The 14,926-nt window shown below is 45.3% G+C and overlaps 1 protein-coding gene across 2 annotated transcripts in view; it reads right to left on the reverse strand.

The window, feature by feature from the left end:
- Nucleotides 1–4,000: 4,000 nt before the first annotated feature.
- The window catches only part of RPS6KA3 (ribosomal protein S6 kinase A3), an 85,959-nt gene continuing 75,033 nt past the window's right edge, over nt 4,001–14,926 (reverse strand). For both annotated transcript variants that reach the window (XM_054165856.1, XM_054165855.1), the window contains exons 17-22: nt 14,005–14,163; nt 9,426–9,587; nt 9,156–9,232; nt 6,854–6,971; nt 5,753–5,893; nt 4,001–4,253 (exon numbers count right to left, since the gene is read on the reverse strand). In XM_054165856.1, coding sequence (XP_054021831.1) covers nt 4,131–4,253; nt 5,753–5,893; nt 6,854–6,971; nt 9,156–9,232; nt 9,426–9,587; nt 14,005–14,163 — 780 coding nt within the window. In that variant the 3' untranslated portion in view covers nt 4,001–4,130. The remainder of the gene's footprint in view (nt 4,254–5,752; nt 5,894–6,853; nt 6,972–9,155; nt 9,233–9,425; nt 9,588–14,004; nt 14,164–14,926) is intronic.

A 14,926-nucleotide genomic window follows, 5' to 3' on the forward strand; every position in this document is an offset into this window, starting at 1 on the left:
GAGGGGGAGAAGAACCTCCCTAGACCTGCTCTTGGTCAGGCAGGGGCTGCTGTGACCTGAGTGTGCTTTGCAAATGCAAACGTGAGCCCTGCAAAGCCCGGCTGCAAATGAACACTGCAAACGCAGCCGAGCGTTACTGCCGACCAAACCCCACACTGCTAGAACGGGCCAGAACAAATCATTAACCAGAAAAAAACCCCAGGCTTTTAAGATGTTGGAAAGTTTATTCATAGTAGAAATCTCAATTTCTTTTGAAGACTACAAAACCTGCCCCTTCGGACAGGAGTACAAGCAGTGACATCTTCCCAGGCGCCTGTTCCTCGTTACAGCCGGAACAGTTCTCATTACACATTGACAGCATGATTGGAACACGGTTTCCTAGCTCAGGCTCTGAATAAAACAAATCATTTGAAAGTATTCAGTACAACTGATTTTTATTACTTTTTTTTCTTCTCCATTATTTTTTTATTACTAGCATTTTCAGTTCTATGACAGCAGTGCCCAGCATCTAACAGATGCCCTTTGTAACGGTCTAGAACAAGGTACGGTGCCCGCTGGTTGCCTGGAACAGTACCTTAAGACTCACTCACATGCCATGCTGAGAAAAACTAGTAGAAAGTAGGATTGTAGAGAACTGTAGAAAAATATTTTATCTGTGATTATTTTTTTTTTGTCCTTTTTTTAAAAACCTTTTTGAAGGAGGCTTCAGCCCCACCCCTCCCACCCCCCACCCCCCCCAACTATGTTGCAAAATAATTACATCCCTGGTAAGTACACCTTCCCTTTGATTAAGTCAAGAGTATCAAGGTAAAGCTAAATCATTTACATCGCTTCCATAGGTGAAAGTTCAGCTGTTAAACCATGGCTGCTTGCTAAGGACCAGCAATACTTTGAATCCTTCCCTTCTGAGGATAGAAAAGCACAGCTTTAGTTGGTACACCACATTTACAAAAGCAAAACACACACACACAAAGAATCCCAGACATGGAAATCTCTCTTCTTATGCCCTTGACTCTTTAGTGGGGGGGAAAAAATTGTTTAAATACTGTCTTGAAAAAACTTCTTAGGAGTTCAAGTCAATGTTATAGTGAGTAGGAGGAAAGCATTTTGCCCTTACTGGGTAGGGATGGCATTAAATGAGTATTGCAGCCATGCTCTCCCTCTGTTCTCTCAAGCACAGGAAGTGGTGATTCCACGCTACCAAATATTAAACCACTGCCTACATATAGAAACTTCACTTGTGTCTGGAGTTCTCTTTCTCTGTCCTCTGTGACTCTGCATCCTGGAGTCACCTGTAAAGTTTTGCAGCCCAAGCACCAGCCCAGCAATCAATGCACAGTGTCAGATCTACTCACATCCTCCTAGCAAGCTGCTGGCATTCAGAGCAGCATTACAGGGATTTCTTCTAACAGCTGCAACCCCATGAAAATAAACATGGAAGTTGTGAACATGGATCTGGGAGAGGAGGTAAGGTACAGAAACCCAAGGTCTAGCCTGTGAAATACACCTCCTTGCCTAGAGAGGCCTCTTGTACCTTGGGCTAGGAAGGAACTTCAGAGTGGATCTAGACTTCAACAGTGCTGGACCACCCTGCTTTAGGAGCATATAAAAGGTTCATCCTATGCTGCCCTGTAGCAGCACCTGTAAAGTCTAAACAGCTGACTCCAAATGCAGACACACAAAATGTAGGAGTTAACTTGGCTTCATTCTTTGGCCAATGACCCTTGAGCTTGATGGCCACAATCTACGGCTAAAATAAAACTTACTTCTAGTACTTCTGTATTCATTTTCCTGTGAACAGTGCCAGCAGTGAAGCAGCTTCACGCTTCCTTTTGGTCTGTCCTTTGCCAGACATACTGAGAACACAGGAGAGATCCCTTCCTGAACTGACATGTTCTTGTTGCCAGCCTAGCAAGTCCTGCATTCCCTTCATTTCAACAGCATCAGCTCCACACCTTACTTCTTGCCTAGAGATGACACTCTTTGGATTAAGACACTGAACCTCTCCACGAGGTATGGTCTCTAGGTTTTGCCCCACAGCTGCCCACAGAGCTGGAAATACATTTTCTGGAAGGGAAAGGTGCTCATTGGAAGGGCTGTGTGTTCAGATTCCTGAGACTGGTGTGTTCATGAATCCAATTCCTTAACAATTATATTTAGCAGGTTTTTAAGGGCATGCTCTGGAAGTCTAAGGAAGCTTTCCTAAGGAACTTGGAAAAACTTGTGGCAGAGGGAGCAAGCTCCCATTCGTTTGGAGCACGTCTGTGGCACCCTGAAGATGATTCTCCCTTCCAACGAACCTCTGAGGAGCAAATTCATCACCATAAAAGGAACTGAACAGCCCTAGATGATCAAGAAAAACACATCCTCACACAAAACACAGAATTGCACCTTTTGGTTTGTAAAGTGAATGGTTCACATAGAGCTGCTCACCCACATCCATATTTATTAAAGCTGGAGTTCCCAACAGCCACTTTCACACCTGGAATGAGTTGATGCAGGATATCATGTTGGTGGAGTGGGACACTCACTGAATTCAGGCACATTCCAGTGCACCTTCTGATGTGGGCAGTTTAACCTTTCAAGACTAGCCATCGAAATGCACCTTTAGTTACTTCAGGTGCTGAGAGGCCAAGAGGACTGCAAGTTTGTGTTAGCATTTAAAATGAGTCTTACACATCCTCATTAAAACTTGCTTCCATCTGGGTAAAAAAGTGAGGAAACTCACTCTGAAAAGCTTTGTCTCACCTGACTGGGACAACAGAATTTGCCAGGAAAACAATGAGGAGCCTTTTCTAACTCCTGACAGATCTGGATGATTCTCATCTTGCTTTGGATTTCAATTTAAATGATTAGTAAGCACCTGACAGAAGGTTAGATTCCCTCAGTTCTGCAGCCACAGGGAATGCAGTTGGAACCCATTCTTCTGCAGGCTTCTGCTTATTGGTGGACAAAATGTTTTGCTTTCTCCTCAGTGGTGCCTGTCTTTCAGAATGCCAACATTCACCGAACAAAATCCTTTGCAGCTTAAACAAGAGTCACAGGACAGAGAGGAAACAAAATATTAACAATGGATTATAATAATAAACAATCTAGAAATGTCCTCCCTCAGCAAGTATTTAGCAGTGATTCCTGAGTCCAGAGATTAGATGGGAGAGAATAAAACAAACCAAGAACAAAAAAGGGAGGGGGAAACAAAAGACAGGAGTGAAATATGGAGCAGATGATCTTTTCTCTGGGTTGTATGACCCTATGGTATGGTGAGAGATCCTCTGCTGAAATTTTGACTGCTAGAAACAGCATCCTGATTTTCATAACATGACATGCAGTGCCAGGAAAAAACCCACCCCAAAAAAATAACCAACCCCCTGGAAAGGTAGAAGAGAGACAGCAAGAAGAAATAATATACTCATAGTATTACATTCAATAGCTGTTTAACAGTCAGGCTTCTCTTAAGAGCTGTCTAGCAATCCTGATTAAGCCAGGTGAACTGTTTAATCAGACTTAATTGTGTCAGGGATGAATACTATCTAAGTCAAACAAGGCAGGTAATACATCAAAGGAAACCAGCACAGAAATGTCCTGCTTTGGGAAACTGCTTACAAAAAATAAACCATACAAACCTCTCCCCCTCCCAAACAACAAACCAACTGTTGGATGGCACAAAATGTATGTATATAGTGCTAATATAAACAGGTTGTTGAAGCTAAGTGCTTAACATAAACTGTCCATCTCTACAGGTAACAAAGAGTACTTTGGGGGAGGAAAAAAAAAACCCAAACAAACCATCATAATATTCCTTATAAAAATAATGCTATGTGGTGCAGAGTGCTTGATTCAGTGTAGTTTTGGGCAGAGGTGGCATTGGTAACTCTTCTGCTTTACTCAGTGGTGAAGGTGATGGTTTTGAGTTGTGTTTCCACTTGTCACCCCGTCTGAAGCTCCAGGGAGATCAGTAACTTGCCATCAACGGTTGAAAGCGAGGATAGATGAAAGCAGCAGCAGCAGCATTAGAGGTACCAGCTGGGACAGAGTGTGCTTGCAGGTATCTGTCAGATATGTGCTACCTGTCGCCATGGTTTGTGCTATCATCTTAGACCACGGTACCAAATCATCTGCTTGAGGTCACTTCACAGGGCTGTTGAGGTGATTTTTTTTATGCCTCTCCTCTGAGCGAGGGTCGAGCGGCCAACAGGCTCCAGAACTGGGGACTGATTACGATTCAAAGCAGAGTAAGTGGCTGCCATTGCACCCTGTGGGGCAGAAGGGAATGAGACGAGGTTGTGACTGATGGGACATACACCTGAGACCACACAGCACTGAATGCCACAGCTTCTGAAGGAGTTTTAACTTCCAGTCTGCTTCCATCCCCTACACACAAACATACTACTGTCTTGTTCAAATGCCAGCATTGTGAGGAGTGAGTGGTTTTCAGGATACTAAATCCTTCTTAGATCCATCGAAAGGAATTCTACTTTGCTTAGAAAGCCATACCAAGAAGCTATGAGATTGTGAAATCTCCTCCTCATTCACATTTTTAAAGATGGGAAGAGCAATGTTGGAGGACGGAGCCAGGCTCTGCTCAGGGATGTCCAAGGACAGGACAAGGGGCACTGGGTGGCAGCTGGAGCAGAAGAGGTTCCACGGGAACAGAAGGAAAAACTTTTTCCCTGAGAGGGTGCCAGAGGCCTGCAGCAGGCTGCCCAGAGAGGTTGTAGGTCAAAACCTGCCTGGATGTGTTCTTGTGTGATCTGTTCTAGGTGCTCCTGCTCTGGCAGGGGGGGTTGGACTGGATGGTAGTTTGAAGCCCCTTCCAACCCCTAACATTCTGTGGTTGTGTATTACATAGATTGCTAAATGAAGTTCTCTCTCCATGCTTTATGAGACAGTTGGGGAACAAAATCCTACTGGTAAGCTGTCTCTGCTTATAACTTTTACAGCCATTTCAGTTTTCACCAAAATGCCTTCAAAACCCACCCATATTATTCTTCAGATGAACATTTATTTATTTACTTTACTAAATTACCAAGTTAGAAAGCTGTGAGCTGTGGGATCAGAACTTCCCCCTCTTTCCACTCGTGTTTTTGGATATGAGGAATTTCTAACAGCTTGGCTCAGAGTGTTGATTATAGTCCTCAGATCCCTTTTATGTTGCCTGCTAGAGAGTCTTGGATGTAGGACTGCAGGAATACAGAGAAATGATTTCTCTCTGCTTCTTCAAAGGGAAAAAGCAGATTGTGTCCCAGACAAGGAGCAGAACAGTGCCATCCCATATTGATTAACACTACCTCTGGACTTGTTTTTAGCTTACCCTGTGATCATGAAGTATACTAGGGGGTTGGGGTTTTGATCCACTAACAGTTGAGTTAACCTCTTCTGAAAGCATGAAATCAGCCAAACTGTTTTTCATCTCCGCTATTATGACCCAACAACATTTTTCGCTCAGAAGGATGGTTTCTTCTCTGCTGGTTTCTTCAGGCAGGTTAAGCCTCCCAGTGTCAGTTCAGTAAATTCCAGACCCAAGAAAATTAAAGCCTTGTGCAAAAGCCTTAGATTTGCTCTCCACAAGTGGGTTCTTACAAAACCCGCTTAATTATGACAAGTTCACTTCCTGGGGTAGTGCAACTCCCAGTCATAACAACAACTTTTCAGTGGTATTCAGAGGAACCCTATGCTGCAGAAACTTTTAGTTTAAATCCTTTTGTTTGCACTAATTTTATCTGAATTGCATGCTAAGCAAATTCCTACTTACCTTCACCAAATGGGGAGCATCCTGCCTGTTCAGCTGGTATTGAGGCAGCTGGTCACAGTGAACTATCCAGGGGTGACTAAGAACTTGGGCTGCAGTCAATCTTTGATGTGGGTCAACATGAAGCATTTTTGAAACGAGGTCCTGTCAATAGTATACAAAGAGTCAAGGCAAATAGCAGCAAATGTGTCCAGAAAAGGGCCACAAGGATGAGCAAAGGGCAGGAGCACCTCTGCTATGAGGGTGGGCTGAGAGAGTTGGGGTTGTTCAGTTTGGAGAAGAGAAGGCTCCAAGGAGACCTAATTGTGGCCTTCCAGTATCTGCAGGAGTCTACAAGAAAGCTGGGGAGGGACTTTTGAGGGTGTCAGGGAGTGATAGGACTGGGGGGAATGGATCCAAGGTGGAGAAGAGGAGATTTAGATTAGACATTAGGAAGAAGTTCTTCACAATGACGGTGGTGAGACACTGTAACAGGTTGCCCAGGGAGGTGGTGGAAGCCTCATCCCTGAAAGTTTTTAAGGCTAGGCTGGATGTGGCTCTGGGCAACGTGCTGCAGTGTGAGGTGTCCCTGCCCATGGCAGGGGGGTTGGAACTGGATGATCCCTGAGGTCCCATCCAGCCCTGACAATTCTATGACATTGTAAAACTTCAGATTATAGTTTAAGTCTCAAGCATTCTATAGTGCCACAAAAATATGTTCATAAAGTCAGTTTGAAAGAAGCTGGAAAACTGCCCAGCAATGCTAACACTGTCTTCGAATTATGTGATTTAATGGATGTTGGGCAACACAACAGGAAGGTATCCAATGAAGTCAGGCATATAAAGGATCAAATTGGTATTTTAAAGTAACAATGGGTGGAGATTGTGGACTCTCCTTTGAAGACTTTCCAGCCCTGTCTGGATGTGTTCCTGTGTGACCTGTGCTGGATTCTACGGCCCTGCTCTGGCAGTGGGGTTGGACTCGATCTTTAGAGATCCCTTCCAACCCCTAACATCCTGTGAGCCTGTGAACTTCCCTAATCAAATATGATCTACACATGATAAACAACATGTTATACTGCAGTTTATTTCTCATCTCCCAAAGGACAAAGCAAATATACTTGCCTTAGCTGTATCTGAAACAGTGTTCCAGTAACCACCACTGAGAGAGAACTTTCCACTACCTATCCGGGCCAGAATCTCCTCTGGAGTGTCATCAGGACCATTTGCAAAAGGAGTGTAGCTATTCAACAAAACAAATTTTCCATTGTTAAGAACTTCACACAGTTGTTCTACAGCTGATCAGAACATTCAGTGAGTTCAACACAATTAGAGCCAACAGAGAGGCAAATAGGTGTAAAAAAGAAATGAACAACACATGAAAGCACAGAGCACTGACTACAGAAATGGTTCTGCTGGGGGTGTTCCTTCTGTATCAGGTCTGAAAATCAGGTTTTTCCTATAGCAGTACTGGTGTTCAATGAAATACACAAAGGATTCCTTAAGCCTTCATGTGTTATAATCAGGTAATAAAACAATCTGTCCTAAAATGAGATGCGAAGACTTCACAAGGAGCCTGCAAAAGAACAAATGCTGGTTTGATACTGGAGGAAGGAAGGGGCAGCCATTTTCCTTGCTTCCCCATAAGCATTCTTGCTGCTACCAGAACATCCACAACCAAAAAGAGAGAGGCATTTAAAACCAAATGTGTGTCACCTGCTGAAATGCCGCTTAACCCAAGTGGCAATCTAAATAATCCATCATAAAAAAAAGTATGTTTGGCAGGTGCAGCAGAAATAGTTTGATCATTTCAGCTTGTGAAATTCCAGTAGAATTTATTATTTTTCCCCTCTTATCCAATTCATTTCTGTTGCATACACACATGCACTTCTCTTCCACTTACTGTACCCTAACTACATCATTCAAACCATCCCGTGGCTGAGTTTTACACACAGTCATGCTTCAGTGCATTGCAAGTCTATTTTCTTCAAGATATATGCTGCCTAATCACCTGATTTCCACACAAAACACTCAATCCTTACTCTTAAATCACCATAAAACACAAATTGAGCACCTAAAATAAATTAGATGTAAGAATGTAATGGAATAGAATGGAATTAACCAGGCTGGAAAAGACTTTTGAGATCAAGTCCAACCTATCACCCAACACCATCTAATCAACTAAACCATGGCACCAAGTGCCGCAGCCAGGCTCTTCGTAAACACCTCCAGGGATGGTGACTCCACCACCTCCCTGGGCAGCACATTCCCATGGCCAATCTCTCTTTCTATGAAGAACTTCTTCCTAACATCCAGCCTGAACCTCCCCTGGTGCAACTTGAGACTGTGTCCTCTTGTTCTGGTGCTGGTTGGCTGGGAGAAGAGACCAACCCCCACCTGGCTACAACCTCCCTTCAGGGAGTTGTAGACAGCAAGAAGGTCTCCCCTGAGCCTCCTCTTCTCCAGGCTAAGCAACCCCAGCTCCCTCAGCCTCTCCTCACAGGGCTGTGCTGCAGACCCCTCCCCAGCTTTGTTGCCCTTCTCTGGACACCTTCCAGCAGCTCAATATCTTTCCTAAACTGAGGGGCCCAGAACTGGACACAGGACTCGAGGTGTGGCCTAACCAGTGCTAAGGATTTTTCAGATCAGTCCCTTGTATTCTACCAAAGATGAGGTTAATCTGTGCCAGGGCAAGTTTAAGCTGGAGGTGAGGAGAAAGTTCTTCCCAGAAAGAGTAATTGACCATTGGAATGTGCTGCCCAGGGAGGTGGTAGAGTCACCATCCCTGGAGGTGTTCAAAAAAGGATTGGATGTGGCACCTGGAGCCATGGTTTAGTTGTCAGGAGGTGTTAGGTAATAGGTTGGACTTGATCTCTGAAGTCTTTCCAACTTGTTTGATTCTGTGATTCTGTAATCAGTGCCTTGATAGAAACCTCTTCAGCAGTGAGCCTATGTTTATTAACACTTACAGCCTATGTTTATAAATATCTGACGGCTGGGTTCAGGAGGGAGGGGACAGGCTCTGCTCAGTTGCAGCCTGGGATAGGACAAGGGGCATTGGATATAAACTGCAGCACATGAGGTTCGACCTCAACATGAGGAGGCTCTGCTCAGTGATGTCCAAGGACAGGACAAGGGGCACTGGCTGCAAGCCAGGAAATGCCAGGGCAACAGAAGGGAAAACTTTTTTCACTGTCAGAAGCCTGGAGCAGGCTGCCCAGAGAGGTTGTGGAGTCTCCTTTCTGGAGACATTCCAAACCTGCCTGGATGTGTTCCTGTGTGACCTGCCCCAGGTGCTCCTGCTCTGGCAGGGGTGTTGGACTCGATGATCTTTGGGGTCCCCTTCCAACCCCTAACATCCTGTGATGTCCTTTTTGTTTATATTGAGTGGCTAATCTCCAGCAAAGCAAAGTAAAATTCTCCTTACCCAGTAAGCATGGTGTAAAGCAGAACCCCAAGGCTCCAGATGTCACATGCAGCATCATAACCTTGTCTCTTTAAAACCTGGGAGGGGGACAAATGTATTTACATATGCTTTAGCAAATGCTTTGATTCATGTCACAGTTAGTGAGATTTCACACTTGCAGTGTTCACAAAGTGATTTCACTTGTGTAACAAGAAGGAAACAAATCTCTGGGAAGCAAAATAAGACCCCATCCAAATAAACTGAGGCCGATAAAATGTCCTAGGTGCTTACCTCTGGTGCAACAAAATTTGCTGTGTAACATGGAGTCATCAGGAGGCCGTTTTCTGCTCGGAGCTGTTTTGCAAAGCCAAAGTCACAAATTCTAATTGATTCTGGGTTCCCAGATTCGTCAACATAAAGAATATTGCTAGGCTTCAGGTCCCTGTGAACAACCTGGAAAAAAAAAGAAAGAGAAATACAAAGGGCTTTATAATTATCAGTTTGTTACTTAATTTCAAGTCTCCCATCAGCAATCAGTCCCTAGTTTTCTGGTGGTCAGTGGTGTCCTGACTACTACACTTCTCCCTCTGGAAAGTCTTAACACTAAAGCTCCCTCCAGATACCCCTCTTTTCCCTAATAGATTTGAAAAGGCAGTTCCAGCTGTCTTGTTCTATCACAGTATCACCAAGGTTGGAAGAGATCTCGAGGATCATTGAGTCCAACCTGTCTCCACAGACCTCATGACTAGACCATGGCACCAAGTGCCACATCCAATCCCCTCTTGAACACCTCCAGGGACGGTGACTCCACCACCTCCCTGGGCAGCACATTCCAATGACGAACAACTCGCTCAGTGAAGAACTTTCTCCTCACCTCGAGTCTAAACCTCCCCTGGCACAGCTTGAGACTGTATCCCCTTGTTCTGGTGCTGGTTGCCTGGGAGAAGAGACCAACCCCTTCCTGGCCACAACCACCTTTCAGGTAGTTGTAGAGGGCAATGAGGTCACCCCTGGGCCTCCTCTTCTCCAGGCTAAACAATCCCAGCTCCCTCAGCCTCTCCTCACAGGGCTGTGCTCAAGGCCTCTCACCAGCCTTGTTGCCCTTCTCTGGATACGTTCAAGTGTCTCAATGTCCTTCTTAAACTGAGGGGCCCAGAACTGGACACAGTACTCAAGGTGTGGCCTAACCAGTGCAGAGTACAGGGCACAATGACTTCCCTGCTCCTGCTGGCCACACTATTCCTAAGGCAGGCCAGGATGCCATTGGCCTTCTTGGCCACCTGGCCACACTGCTGGCTCATGTTTAGGTGGCTGTCAATCAGCACCCCCAAGTCCCTCTCGGTTTGGGAGCTCTCCAGCCACTCTGACCCCAGCCTGTAGCTCTGCATGGGGTTGTTGTGGCCAAAGTGCAGCACCCGGCACTTGGACTTGTTGAATGCCGTCCCATTGGACTCTGCCCATCTGTCCAGTCAGTTGAGGTCCCTCTGCAGAGCCCTTCTGCCCTCTAACTGACCAACATCTGCTCCTAACTTGGTGTCATCTGCAAATTTGCTGATGACTGACTCAATCCCCTAACAGGTATTTCCTACTTCAACTTGCATTACTGCAAGACTCTTTAAATCAGACTCTTTGCCTTGTAACACCTAAAGGAGTCGCAGAGCTCCACAGCTGCTGATGTGCTACTGTGCTACAGAACCACACCACAGTACCTGCTCAGTAACCCTCTAGAGTGCATTCTCTTAATTCAGATCATCTCAATTAATCTCAGTGCAAACACTGAAGGCTTGATTAGGAAGGCATATTAATACAGTTCTAGCAAGATGATCAGGGGGCTGGAGCACCTCTGCTACAAAGACAGGCTGAGGGAGCTGGGGTTGTTCGGCCTGGAGAAGGCTCCAAGGAGGCATAGTACTGGCATAGTACTGGCTTTCCAGTACGTGAAGGGGGCTACAAGAAAGCTGCAGAGGGACTGTTTACAAAGGCCTGCAATGACAGGACAAGGGGCAATGGTTGGAAATAAGAGCATAGTACATTGAGATTGGATGTTAGGAACAAGTTCTTTACCATGAGGGTGGTGGAACACTTGTGCTGGTTCCCAAGCAGCTGTTTTGCTGGGGCTTGGGATGCAAAAATGCTTAACTGTAGAAGCTGTTAAAGTTCTAGCAGAATGAATCTGACCTCAATTGAAGCTATAACATAGCTTGAGGCTTAAAAAAACCTGGAATGCACAAGGACAGCCTTTAAAACCTGATGACCTGTTACGTTTCCTTCATAAGAGAAATGAGCCTGAGGTCTTTGGAGTCTTTGCTGACTTTAAAGGCTGTAAGAGAAGAGAGTGGATCTACATGTCTGCTTTCAAATGTTTAAATACTTGCTATGAAAGCCTCTATCTGCCTGATTGTTCTGTGTATTTGATTAACAGGAAACAGCTTTTCATGGCTACATCTGAATGGTGAATTATTTGGAGAAGGCAATTACATTAGAATGAGATCTCAGAAGCTCTGTCCACTCTCCCAGAAAGCAACCTAAGACCAAGAAGTATAATACTGCAGTGCCTGCAGATTGTAAAGCCATTTACCACAGAAAGTCAGTTTAGCAGGGGTTTTTTTACAGAACCACAGAATGTGAGAGGTTGGAAGGGACCTCTGTAGATCATCCAGTCCAACCCCCCTGCCAGACCAGGCGCTCCTAGAGCAGGTCACACAGGAACACATCCAGGCAGGTTTGGAATGTCTCCAGAGAAGGAGACTCCACAACCTCTCTGTCCCACTTTCAGCATGCAAGGACTCTGCAGTTTTCAGATTTAACAAAAGAAATGCTTCAAACTATGGAAAGAAGCACCTTGTAAGCTGAAATACACAAATGATAGTAAAGAAATCAAGTTGGAACAGCAGCTGTTAATGGAAACATCCTGGCTTGAGATGTCAGTGTATGAGACCTGGCTCCCATAGGCCTCATTTTTTGGTGGTTGTAATTAGAATCTTTTTTATCTGAGCAACAAGTGAAACATCTTTCACTGCTCCAAGAGTCAGAAGGAAAAAAACACCTACATTTTTTTATTGTAGTGGTGGTTAGTGCTGTTTTCAGGCTCACAGGATGTTAGGGGTCAGAACAGACCTCCGGAGATCGAGTCCAATGCCCCTGCCAGAGCAGGACCATAGAATCCAGCACAGGTCACACAGGAACACATCCAGACAGGGCTGGAAAGTCTCCAGAGAAGGAGACTCCACAACCTCTCTGGAGACCCTGTTCCAGTGCTCTGGGGCCCTTACAGTAAAGAAGTTCTTCCTCATGTTGAGGTGGAACTTCCTGTGCTGTAGTTTCCATCCACTGCCCCTTGTCCTACCACAGGGTAGGAGTGAGCAGAGGCTTTCCCTTCCTTCCTGACAAGCCAGCCCTCAGATATTTATAGACATTCATTAGATCCCCTCTCAGACCCCCTCCCCTCTTCTCTCCAGACTAAAAGTTGGCTTTTTTCCTTTCTTTTTTTTTTTTCCCCCCTAAACAGATCCTAAAAGGGGTGGAAAGGCAGAGGTGGGCAACGGAAGCAGCACAGAGCTGGGGATTTGGCAGTCTGTTTCTTGTACTTATTTTTGGAAGATGGGGAAGCAGTTCTCAAGTGGGAGGAAGAGAAGTGTAAGTCTAGTGCAGATCCAAATGCTGATTCCTAAGCAATCAAAATGTTATGTCAAAGAACAAGAAATCAAATATCCTCCTGTATGAAGGTGAACTTCATCAAGATGTTCAGCTTGCTTAGATTGTATTGGTACCTTCCACAGAAAGAGCAATTTTAATTTAGAGCAACAGAAAAGAGCAAAATCAACATGCAGGACACTTGAGGTATTTTCAGCAATATGGTTTTGCTTAGCAGTCTCAAGCAGCATTTGAGAACCCTTCCAGTGCAGAAATATTTCCTAACATCCAGCCTGAACCTCCCCTGCTGTAGCTTGAAACCATTTCCTCTGGTCCTGTTGCCTGCCAGCAAGGAGCAGAGGCTGCCCTCTCCTCACTCCAAGCTCTCTTCAGGTAGCTGTAGAGAGCAAGGAGGTCTCCCTCAGCCTCCTTTTCTCCAGCCTGAACACCCCCAGCTCCCTCGGCCCCTCCTCACAGCCCAGACCTCTCCCCAGCCCTGTTGCCCTTCTCTGGACATGTTCAAATGTCTCAATATCCTTCTTGAATTGAGAAGCCCAGAACTGGGCACAGGACTCAAGGTGTGGCCTAACCAGTGCTGAGTACAGGGCAGAATGACTTCCCTGCTCCTGCTGGCCACACTGATCCTGATGCAGGCCAGGATACCATTGGCCTTCTTGGCCTCCTGGCCACACTGCTGGCTCATGTTCAGCCTACTGTCAATCGGCACCCCCAGGTCCCTTTCAGCCTGGCTGCTCTCCAGCCACTCTGACCCCAGCCTGTAGCTCTGCATGGGATTGTTGTGGCCAAAGTGCAGCCCCTGGCACTTGGGCTTGTTGAATGCCACCCTGTTGGACTCCACCCATCTGTCCAGCCTGGCAAGGTGCAGCCTGTCTTGTAGGTACCTTTCTTATTTGACTTCAGGCAGTTACACAGAAATACCAATATAAAACTGCTTCCGCAGAACATGTTTCGGTAAGTCAGAAGCCTACAATCTGTTATGTTCCACTGCTGATTTTAATGAAAGGAACTAATTCCCATTAGCAATCTGTACTGAAATGGGAATAGCAAACATCACTGATTTTATTATTTCAACACAGATCCCTGCTGCAGTGTAATTAGGTTACCAAAAAACTCTACTTAATTGCCACAGAGAAGGACATAACGAGATGAGAGTTTCTACTTCTGAAGGAGAACAACATTACCATTTGTAAGCATTTGGAGCAGGATGAAAACTTACCCCTTGTGCATGGAGGTATTCAACTGTTTTGGTTATTGTGAACAGCACTGCACTGGCTTCTCTTTCTGAGAAAAATTTTTGCCTAAGAATTTTATCCAGCAGTTCTCCTCCCTTCATAAGTTCTGTTACTACATAGACGTATTTTCCATCATCATATACCTGCAAAAAAGAACAGATGTCAGCTTCAAAACTTTTCTTCTCTGCTGTATTCCCCATAAGGTTTTGCTGACGGAGCCCTCAGTACAGGAAGGACATGGACCTGATGGAGCAGGTCCAGAGGAAGGCCACACAGATGATCAGGGGGTTGGAGCACCTCTGCTATGAGGACAGGCTGAGGGAGCTGGGGGTGTTCAGCCTGGAGAAGAGAAGGCTCCAGGCTTAACACCTAAGAGAGGTCTTCCAGTACCTGAAGGGGGCTACAAGAAGGCTGCAGAGGGACTGTTTACAAAGGCCTGCAGTAATAGGAATGGATTGAAACTTCAGGAGGGGAGATTTAGACTGGAAATTAGGAACAAGTTCTGCACCATGAGGGTGGTGGAACACTGCAACAGGTTGCCCAGGGAGGTAGTTGAGGCCTCATCCATGGAGATATTCCAGGTCAGGCTTGACAAGGCTTTGGACAACTTCCTCTAGTGGAGAATGTTCCTGCTGACTGCAGGGGGGGTTAGATTAGATGACCTTCGGAGGTCCCTTCCAACCCAAAGCATTCTCTGATTGTATGAAAGAAATTAAGAAGTAGTAATGAAGAGAAACCAGTCTAATTAAGGCAAAACCAGAGCTAATTCTAGAAGCAATTATTGCCCCAAATCACAAATATGAACAGAGATCCTTCCAACTGAACAGGCAGAAAAGAAAAACACAACATATAAATTCAATTTCACCTCAAATACTCCTTGTAAACTGAAGTTAATGAATCCAAAGC

This window comes from Dryobates pubescens, chromosome 12 (genome assembly GCF_014839835.1).
Source record: "Dryobates pubescens isolate bDryPub1 chromosome 12, bDryPub1.pri, whole genome shotgun sequence".
Taxonomy (NCBI): Eukaryota; Metazoa; Chordata; class Aves; order Piciformes; family Picidae; genus Dryobates; species Dryobates pubescens.